This window comes from Piliocolobus tephrosceles, chromosome 19 (genome assembly GCF_002776525.5).
Source record: "Piliocolobus tephrosceles isolate RC106 chromosome 19, ASM277652v3, whole genome shotgun sequence".
Classification (NCBI taxonomy): Eukaryota; Metazoa; Chordata; class Mammalia; order Primates; family Cercopithecidae; genus Piliocolobus; species Piliocolobus tephrosceles.
In genome coordinates this window covers 3,183,058-3,193,203 of record NC_045452.1, presented here as the reverse complement: position 1 = coordinate 3,193,203, position 10,146 = coordinate 3,183,058, and the positions used below count along the sequence as shown (strand labels likewise).

The window sequence follows — 10,146 nt, the reverse complement described above, 5'->3', positions numbered from 1 at the left end:
TAGTACAACAAGCAGGAAAGGGAATTGAATCAAAGGCATCCGTTGTGTTTTTTGAAATCCAGAAAATGTGTGAGGTAGCATCAGGGAAAAAGGTCTCATCCTGCCCCCCCAGGCCTGGGTGCCACTATGCCAGGCTGGGGGTCCGTGTCCCCACCTGCTCCTTGGCCAGGCTCTGCAGGGTGCTCCTTCGGCGGGAGGGGGGTGAAGGATCTTGGCAAGGAGGAGAGGCAGGATGGTGCAGAGGCTTGCGGACCCTGCCTAAGCACACAGACTCATTGGAATCCACAGGGAGGAGAGAAGTAGGAATGAACGTCCCTGTGCCCATGGCTGACACAGGCCTCCACTGTTGACAGAGAGCTTCTCCACACAAGGCGGACGTCAGCACCCCAGCTGAAGGGGAAACTGAGTCTCTGGAACATAGAGTCTGTGAAACACAGGCCACATGCTCTCCCCTGGTGCCCACCTCCTGGTTGGGCTGCACTGCCTGACACACTGGAGCCATCCCTTTCATCCTAGAAGCAGCTCCTCGCCCACCACTCTCCCTCCACCAGCGAGAGGTGAGGCTCCCTCTGCCCTCGGCAGCTGTGGCCACGTGGAATTCTCTGGTATGCAGGTGCTTTGATCTGCGGCACACCTGGAGATCAGGGCCTCAGCCTCACACAACTGTCATCGCATGGATCCCACACACCCCATGGACTTCCCCAGCTGGAGGGTGCGCCGCAGGGTGGGGCCTGGAGCCCACCAGGCCAGGGTCTTGTCTTCCTCCGCAGCTCAAGGTGCCACCAAACAGTCTCGCCTTGTCCCACAGCCAAGCCCCAGTGTGCTCCTGCCTCTGCACCTCCAATGCTTTCCTGGGTGAGAAGCCCCTCTGAGCAGTGGTGTGCCCATCATCCCTTCAACAAAGGGGCACATGCTGCAGAAGGCAGCGGTGGGGGGGTCCTCTGAAAACAGGGAACAGGGCTACTGTAGGATCGTCCAGCTACACCCCGAGGCCCTGGGGTCCTAGAACCCTTCTGTGGATGCAGTGGTGTGAAGGGGGTGTGGATGGTCCGTTCTTAGTCAGGAATGTATCTATTTCTTCCGTTGTGCATCTGTTGTTTTTGGAGATTTTGGGAGTGAGGAGTCTGGGGGCCCTTCTGGTCTCTTGTCCTCCTGAGTTCTGGCAGCTGGACGTCTGGAGCCAGGCTAGGGGAGGGGAACGGGGCCTCTGGACCAGCTAGGGAACCTGGAGGAGGATGCTTGGGGGAAGTCCAACAGCTGAGGGGGAGCCTCTAGGGGAACAGTGGTGGGCCGAGCCCCCTATCCCCTACACCGTACTGCCCAGCACAGTAGCGTACAGAAGGGATAGGGCAGGTGTGCTCGACGAGGAATCTAAAACAGGGAACAAGAAGGGGAAGGAAGAACGGCCACTGTCAGTCCAGTAGCGCAGCTAGGACAAATCACCATAGGCCTGGTGGCTTATAAACAATGGACAGTTATTTCTCCCAGTTCTGGAGGCTGGAGGTCTATAAGCAGGGTAGCACTCAGCTAATCCTGGTCATGAGGGCTCCACGCTCGCGACCTAATCACCCCCTAAAGGCTCCATCTCCTGCTGCCATCACCTTGGGGGTGAACGTTCAGATCACAGCTGTCACAGAGGAAGCTGCTGGAAGCCAAGCCTCAGGGCAGCTGCCCACGGGAACGTCAGCTCCACAGGAACGGCCAGGAATGGCACGGCAATGGCTGGGGCATTGGCCAGACAGCGCCCACGGCAGGCAGGCAATCACCGGGCATTGGTTGAGGACTGAGCACATGAGGGACAGTGAGCAGCGGCGTGCACCAGTCTTGAAGACACACAGCAGCGGAAGCTGCCACCCAGACGCCGGCCTGCGAGCTCTCATTTACAAGTCCTCAGATGCACAAACTCATTTATGGGGGTGGAGAGGAGATAACCCACACCTCTGTGGACCACTGCCCAGCGTGGAGCGCCCTCAGCAGCAACAGCCGCAGTGTGGTGACCCATGGCCTGTAAGCCACGGAGCACCTGGAATGGGGCCAGTGAGGACCTGAATGTTGAATGAATCCTAATTCATTAGGACATGTGGCTGAGTGTGATGGCTCATGCCTGTAAGCCCAGCACTCTGGGAGGCTGAGGCAGATGGATCACCTGAGGTCAGGAGTTCACGACCAACCCGGCCAACATGGTGAAACTCCGTCTCTACTAAAAATACAAAAATTAGCTGGGCACGATGGTACATGCCTGTAGTCCCAGCTATTTGGGAGGCCGAAGCAGAAGAAACCCCTTGAACCCGGGAGGCAGAGGTTGCGGTGAGCCGAGTTTGCACCATGGCACTCCAACCTGGGCAACAGAGCGAGACTCAGTCTCAAAAAAAAAAAAAAAAAGAATGTGGATAGCCCTGGATGGCCAGTGGCGGCCCTGCTGGATAGCTGGGTGCTCCATTTTGCGTGGCCATCCCAACAGGAGGGGCACGTTAACAGGCCAGTTTGCTGCACAGCCAAGGTCCTTGCACATTGCTGTGTGTCCCACCCTCATTTACAAACACTGTGTTTGCTCTTTGTTCAGGAGAGAGCTTTTCCTCCCTTTAGCTTTGAACAAAACCAAGGTGGAGGTCTCGAATGGCAGCCCCTCCGCACACCCTGGATGTGGAGTATGGAATGCCTGCTTTCTGACCACGAGAGGGGGAGGCCCTCTGCAGCGCAAAGCCCCGCCCACTGTGGGGCACATGGGTAATGGCTGCCCCAAGTTCACGCTGGTGTGGATCAGGACTCGGGAATGGGCATCCACAGCCATCCTCCAGAATGCATCTCCAAAACTGTGTTCACGGAGCCTGCAGGCCACAGGGGCAGATGCTGCAGAGGTCTTCACACTCTGGTGCTAGATGCCCTTTAAAGCTTTAGATGGCCCCTGGAGAGCCCCTCCCACCCTAGACTGGCCTCTGGGAATGGTTCCTGCCATTCAGTTACTAAGACCCGGCTCACTTCACGCTGCCAGGGCAAACATGGATACGAAGAACAGGTCCATCGAGAGTGAACATCTGGAAACTCCTGGCTGTGCCCTCGGAGGGGTAGCACTCAGGCTGACGCTACCATGTGGGGTGATGAGCCAAGTGGCCTAGAAGGCAGCAGTTGCCACAAACACACTGGGACAGGCACGGGAGGTGGGGGACAGAGCCTCCGCCACGTGCACTTCCCGTTCATCTTGTGTCCAAGTCAGCAGCCTTGGCGCTGACCGGCTGTCAGCCCTTCCTGCTTGCGCTCAGGAAGGGAGGGATCAAAGAGTTCCTCTTGCCCCATCCCTGGTGTTGAGTTAACAGGGAAAGGTCCCTTAGCCACCTGGCCTGGGAAAAATGCTTCACACACAGGTCTCAAGATGACTCATGGCCACTGTCATTGTGCCCCCTGGCCAGGTCACTCCGCAGGGCCACTCACAGCAAATAAAGTCAATAAGCAGGGAACATGCGGGCCTGGGCCGGCAGGGGAAATGCTAGCAGAACAGTGCTGCCTGTTTTTGTCTTTCCATGATCCCATCCCGGTCAGAGGCTTCTCCCGCTCCCAGCAGCGACCGGCAGTGTCTGTCATGACCCTTCTTCCCAATTTCCATGGAAAAGCACAAGCATCTGTCCCGAAAACAGGCCAGGGCACAGGCCCAAGTCCCAGAATAGGGACAACTGCAGGTGTGAGGAATTTAAATAAAAAGGCAGGATGCACACCTGGGCGGTACCACCAGCCCTGGGGAGGTTGGGATGAGACGGGACGGTGGGAAGGTGGGGGGAGTGCACAGGCCTGGCAGGAGGGGCCTCGGAGAGGGGAGGGGCAGTGGAAGCCCCTTTGGGGCGGGGAGAGGGCTGGGGGCGTGGCGGACAAGGCGCACTGGGACCCTGACCGACCTAGTCTGCAGGGATTGGGGCTGGGGAGGCCCTGAGGGCCCCGAGCCACCCTGGGCTCGTGTCCCAAAGATTCCCAACGCGATCTAACTGGGCGCAAATAAATGGACACGCAGGCAGCTTCCAAAAGAGGCGAAACCGTTTATCAAGTCGGCGCCGGCGCGGTATCTACAGTATCTACAATATCTACACGTATCTACACCGCCTGCAGGCGGGGCTCTCAGGCTGTCTACACTGCAACTGCCGGCCGGGCTGCGGGCGACGCGGTCTCGGGGAGAACAATAAATATCACTTCCTTCCGCCTGCGACCGGGCGCTTTGGCACTGGCGGGCGGGGACCCCGTGGCCCTCGGGGCCGGGGAAGGACCCGCGGTGGCTCCGGGAAAGGACCCGCGGTGGCTCCAGGGACTGGGGAACCGGGATACTTCGATAGCCCAAGGGGCTGGGGGGTGGCGAGGGGGCCCCCATGGCTTCGAGGCTGGGGAAGGGGAGACCCGAGGTGGCCCCTGGGACTGAAGGAACGTATTTCTTGCCGGCCCTTGGGGCAGGGTGGCCGGGCCCCGCGAACCTCGGGGCTTTGCGGGGCCGGGGCGGGGGCGCGGCGGGGCGGGGCCCGCGTTATCTGGGGCAGTAGTCGTAGGAGCCGGGCGGCGCGGCTCCGGCCGACGAGTACATGTTGGCAGCCGCGGCGGCTGCGGCAGCGGCGGCGGCGGCGGCGGCGGCAGCCGGACTCACGGGGTGGTGGTGGTGGTGCGGGTGAGCGTGCGGGTGGTAGCCGTGGCTGCGCAGGCCGGGCAGCGGGTAGGGCGCCGGCCGGCTCTTGGCCCCGAGGTAGTGATCATAGGCGGCAGCCGGATACTTGTAGGGGTGGTGGTGCAGCGGCTCCGATGCGCCGGGCGCCTCCAGGCGCAGCTCGGGGTGCGGGGGACTGGGCCGGCCTCCAGGCGCGCCGGGCAGCGGGACTAGACCGCCGGCACCGCCGGCCCCAGGCAGCGAGGGGCTTAGCACCCGGGCCAGCAGCTGCGGAGGGTGCGCCGGGTCCCCGAGTACTGCCTGCCCGCCCGCGTCGCGCTCGAATTCTCGCCGGGCCTCAGCCGCGTCTGCGGAGAGGGCCGAGGAGTAAGCGCGGCCGGCTGTGGCCGCCGAGGAGCTCCGACGCCCCACTCGAGGCCCTGGCGGGGAGAAGGCGCTCGGCCGCCCTCTGTGTTCCCGACCCGTCGGTGCGAGCGTGCCCGAGACCCCCGCGCCGCGGGCGCCCCGAACCCTCCCCGGGGCCCGCGCCCCTCTGCGGGCGGCGGCGGCGGCGGGCGGGGCGCAGCCGTCGGGCCGGGCGGGCGAGTGCGCGCTTGCCCGCCGCCGCTGCAGTTGTGCAACCGGCGCGAAAGCCTGGAGCGCCCCGGGGGCGCAGGCGAGGTCGGGCGAGGCCGCCGGCCCGGGGAAGAGCGCGCACAGGGCCGGGACCCGGATCCCACGACCCCGGCCCTACCTTTCTCCGCGCCGCTGGGCTGCGTCGGGGAGGCCACGGGGTTCCGCGAGCGCGCGAAGGCGCTCATGAGCGGCAGCGCGCCGGGCCGGTGGTTCCGGGGCCTGCGGGCGAGAGGCGGGTCAGGGCGGCGCCTGCGCCAGGCGCCCAGCGCTCACTCTCTCTGGGGACGACACTCACCAGTCCTCAGGGTCGCAGTCCCGGAAGCCTTTGGCGAAGGGATTGCTGGCAATCTTGAGCTGCGTGATCTGCAGGGAGGTGGGTGAGAGCAAGCCGCTGGAGCCCTGCAGCCTGGGCCACCCGACCTCGGCGGAGGATAGGGGAGTGTTAGGAGAAGAGCACCAAGGGCCTCTCTGCTGCCCCGACAAGAACCAGCCCACATCTGCCTCTCCTCTACGGAGCTGGTGCTCCCTCCTGCAGGGGGCGGGGGTCTGAACCTCCTCTCTCACTAGGGAACCCCTCTCTGGTGTCCCCCAAGTGGATGGGGAAGGAGACCCTGTGCCCCTGACTGGGACGAGAATGTGGTCACCACCCCCCTCCCTGTGCAGCGCGGGGCGGGGGGAACAGAGCGAGCGGGTTCCCTAGGAATCTGGGTACACCTCAGATCAGGCCCCTGATGGGGAGTTTCCGGAATGGTTCGGAAAACAAACTTTCAGGACAGTTGCCGCTGGAGGTCAAGCTGATAGGAGGCTGGCCCAGCCAGCCTCTGGAGGGAGGGGGCTGCTTGAGGCCTTTGGGAGTGGGGCTCCAGTTGGGTTGGGCTCCACTGGGACCACAGCCTGCAGGTCTAAGCGGACCTACTGTCCCCAACTGAAAATTACACCCGCTTCCCCAGAGGCATTGAATCTGCTCAGGTCCTCCCCGCAGGCCCTCACCCGATGGTTCTGGTAGGCAGTGACCGCGGTGAATCGCGTCTCCTCAAACACAAAGGTTTTAAAGTTCTCCTCCGCATATTTCTCACTATCTTTGCGCGGGTCCACATAGACGACGTGGAAGCGGGGCTGGTATCTGTGCATGGAATTCAGAATAATCTGGAAGACAAGGTGAGGAATCAGCTCTAGCGGTGGGGCTGGGCTGAGGATCTGGGGTGGGAGCCAGGAAACGGGCTGAGGTCTGAGTTGGCAATGAGTTTCCTGGATAAGTTGGGCAAAACCCTTAATTCCAAGATGAGGCTGGGTCACTGGGCCAAGAGGAGGCTGTGACCCACTGGCAACTGCCAGGAATGAGCTCCAAGCGGCAAAAGATCTGGGTTTAGGTTCTGTGGTGCCTGCCCAGCGGCCTCGCTGGCCTGGACTCCATAAAGCCTTTCCCTAGCCCCCTTGCATGGCCCCATCCTTTCCATTAAAAAAGCTTCCCGCATAAAATCAGGAGTAGGGTGAGAGAAGGAGGGCGACCCCTCTCCCAGGGCCCAGGTCCACTAGGCTGTGTGACCCCTGACCAGAGGCTGCTCTCGTCATTGGCACGCCAGTGCTGCCCAACCTCTGCCTCAGCCTCTGGCCTCGCAGGGACTCTAAAGGGCCTCCTCGGGGGCAGCCCAGAGCCTCCTGGAGACAGCCGAGGGCCTGGGGACTCTACAGTCCTCTTAGGGACAGGCGGGTGCCTGAGGCCTTGCTTGTGGGACACTGGGAGCCTGGGGAGGCGGTCGCTCACGTGGCCGTTGTCGTCCAGTAGGTTGTTGGTCAGCTTGAGCTTGTCAAAGGACACGATTTGCTTCATCCACTGCGCGCCCTTGGCAGGCGAGTCGGGGTGGTAGTGCACGCGGCCTGGCGTGGCAGGGTCAGCCTTTCCTGCCACCAGCCAGGAGGAGCTGTGGAAGGCGTACCTGGAGCGGCACGGGGCAGGGTTGTGCATGTGGAGGTGAACCCAGAGGGCCTTGACCCCTGTGCTGGATGAACACTAAAAATGCCTCTGAGAAGTTTCCCTGCCTGTGAGATTGAACCCTCTGCTGCCACACATGCTGGGAGCTTTTCCGAGGGGGACTATGGACTAAACACAACTCCCACCCACCCCAACGCTCAAAACAATCAAGGAACTGGATACCCTGTGGGGCACTGAGCGGGGAGGCTGGGCTCCCACCATCTCATTTCGCTGGATGCGGGTCCTCCCAGCTGGTGCCGCTGCGGTGGGAGCCCACACTTGGTCTTGCCGGGCCTCAGGCACAGGGCAGTGCTCATTCTCTTATTAATTGCTGTTAATTGTCCAGGCAGCTGAGGCCCGCCCTGCATAATCTCTCCCGGCCACCCCACCTTTCCGGCCCAGCTCCAGGACCCAGAGTTCCCTGGGGATGGGGGAAGGGAACTAGGCACTCAGGCTGGCCTCCTGGGAGAGGGAGACTTTAAGAAGTCTGGGGCTGGGTACTTGACTGACTACCCTAGGGCCACACCAGCCCAGGGGCGCAAGAGCTGTCTGCAGCCTGCAGCTCAAGGGGCTCCCAGAGGCGGGTTCTGAGAGCACACGGAGTGGGATCGTTGGTCTGGGGTCAGATGGGAGTGGAGGAGGGAACGGGTTGATCGGGTTGATCGGGCAGCATCGCAGGTGCCTGAAGAGTTTCATGGTGCAGACGACCCTTGGAGTTGGGTCACCAGGCAGAGACCCGCCACCTTCCAGGGTGCCCTCCCAGGTCCCTTAGGCTCACAACCGCTCGCTCACCGGTAGCGCTTATCATCCACCGGCACGAAGTCCATGAGCAGCATATAGTCGGCCATGGGATCCATGCCGAAGAGCTTCACTTGGAAGGTGGGGAACATCCGCCTGGGGGTGATGAGGCCTCGGGTCACCCCAGCTGGTAGAAGGCAGCCCCCCTTAACCTGCCGGGGCTAGCAGCCCCTCTGGCTTGGCCCTCCCTCCAGCCTCTGGGGGCTGCTGTGTCATCCCAACCCTTGAGCTCCATCTCTTCTGGCTTAGCTGCTCTAATCTGGGCAGGCCCCTACTCAAGCAGGAGCTCGGCACAGCAGGGGAGCCTCCTGGGCCGTTCCTGGACGCAGAAATGGCTGGCCCAGCGCTGGAGACCCCACCTTCAGCAACCTTGGACTGCATAAACCCGGCCTCGCCCTTGCTGAGTTTTTAGCCTCTTGGTCCCAGCTTCGGCCGGCAGCAGGGTGCCTAACATGCGCCCTTAGCAGAGCCTCCCCAAACTGATGAAAGCAGCTCCCGGCTCCAACAAAGTGAAACCGGGTAGTCCCGTGTGATTTCAAGGTGTACCCGCTGCCCTTTTAGCTGGGTCTTCGGCTGTTACCCAATCCCCTCAGTGAGGCGAGGGCCCAGAGCCCTCACTCCCCTGACTCTCAGGGCCCCACTCTATCATGGCCCCATGAAAGTCTCCCCACTTTCCTCAGGGCACAGGCAAGCTTCTGTTCCCCGTAAGACACATAACCCCAAGACGCAGCTACCCAGGGTGGACTCAGCTTTTGTCTTTCCCATTCCTCAAATCTCCCCCGCTTTGGACCCTGGCTCAGTAACTGATCAGGGCTCTTGAAAGGACATTCTGTGGTACCTGGACGGTAGGCCATTGGCAGCCCCCACATGATGGCGCAGGAGTAGTGGCCGTGGGGCCCTTCAGGACAACACAAGGATTGGCCCTCACTTGTCCTCCCCACTGCCTCCCCTCACAAGCAACTCCCTGCAGAAGCCTCTGAACATGGGTTCCCAGGTGAAGCCCAGCACCGATAAGGCCCTTGCCGGGCTGGCCTGAGCCAGAGGCTGGGCTGCCGCTGTCCTCAGGAGGGCCTGTGTGCCTGGGGACAGCAAGGAGGGCCTGGAAAAAAAACTCACAGAGCTGGAGCGGAGCACAGGCCCAGGTTCCTCAGGAAGGACGCCGGCAGCAGGGAAACAGAAACTACCAGAAGGCTTTGCAAACAGGCCCTGAGCTCCCCTTGGCTGTTCGAACTCCGAGCTGGTGTGTACATTTAGACACAGCCCGGCACCCGCCTTTGTCTACTGGTCAAATCGGGTGCATCTGCAAAACTTGTTCCCCTTCTCTCTTGGTCTTTAAAACAAATACAGGCCGGTTGGGAGGTGACCGGCCGCTGGCTACAGAGCCAGGCCCCACAACTATGGGGATCTAGGCTGAAGGAAACTGGGTAGCAACTTCCACGGAACAGTGCACGCTATTTTTAAGGGTATTTTTAAGGGTAATCTTTTCCTGAAAGTGTTCAGAGAGCTGCCTGGCTGCTGCTCTATTATCTTTCCCCGCATAGACTGAACTCCAGAACCGAACCAGCGTTTCCCTGAGGTGGGATTTACTAGGAGTCGGCCCGGCGGCGAGGTACCCTGGACGCCGCTGCCTGCCCCCAGCCGGGTGCGTTCCAAGCCGGGCCAGTTTCTGGGCCGCGCGGCGTCCTGGGGCCGCCGGCGGGGCGGGCGGGCGAGTCCCACCGGGCTCCTCGCCGGTTTCCGTGTGGCCCTCGCCGTCTCCTCCCGCCCCGGCGGAGGATAGGTGAGTGTTAGGAGGGGAGCGCCGGGCGGCTGTCGCCGGAGCCGGGACGGCGGACAGCGAGGGAGGCAGCGGGGCCCAGAGGGGCCCGCAGGTGGCCGGGCCGCGCCCCCGACCCGGCTTTCGGCCCCGCTCGCGCGGATCCGGCGGAGGCCCGCGGCCCTGGCTGCAGCACGTGGGGAGGGTCGCGGCGTGGGGAGGGGCACCCTGACCTGCCGGCCTTGGTGACGATCATCTCGGTGCCCAGCTGGTTGAACTCGTCCCACAGCGCCTTCATCTCTAGCTGCACGCTCACACCGGCCACCTTCGCGTTCTTCTTCCCCGGCGCCCCGGGCCCGCCGCCGCCGC

At 62.4% G+C, this 10,146-nt stretch overlaps 1 protein-coding gene across 1 annotated transcript in view; it reads right to left on the bottom strand.

Annotated features, from left to right (window-relative positions):
• Window positions 1-4,501: 4,501 nt before the first annotated feature.
• TBX1 (T-box transcription factor 1) overlaps window positions 4,502-10,146 on the bottom strand; it is a 12,643-nt gene continuing 6,998 nt past the window's right edge. The window contains exons 5-11 of the mRNA XM_026449002.1: window positions 10,011-10,146; window positions 8,016-8,117; window positions 7,017-7,188; window positions 6,242-6,397; window positions 5,547-5,614; window positions 5,370-5,470; window positions 4,502-4,983 (exon numbers count right to left, since the gene is read on the bottom strand). Coding sequence (XP_026304787.1) covers window positions 4,502-4,983; window positions 5,370-5,470; window positions 5,547-5,614; window positions 6,242-6,397; window positions 7,017-7,188; window positions 8,016-8,117; window positions 10,011-10,146 — 1,217 coding nt within the window. The remainder of the gene's footprint in view (window positions 4,984-5,369; window positions 5,471-5,546; window positions 5,615-6,241; window positions 6,398-7,016; window positions 7,189-8,015; window positions 8,118-10,010) is intronic.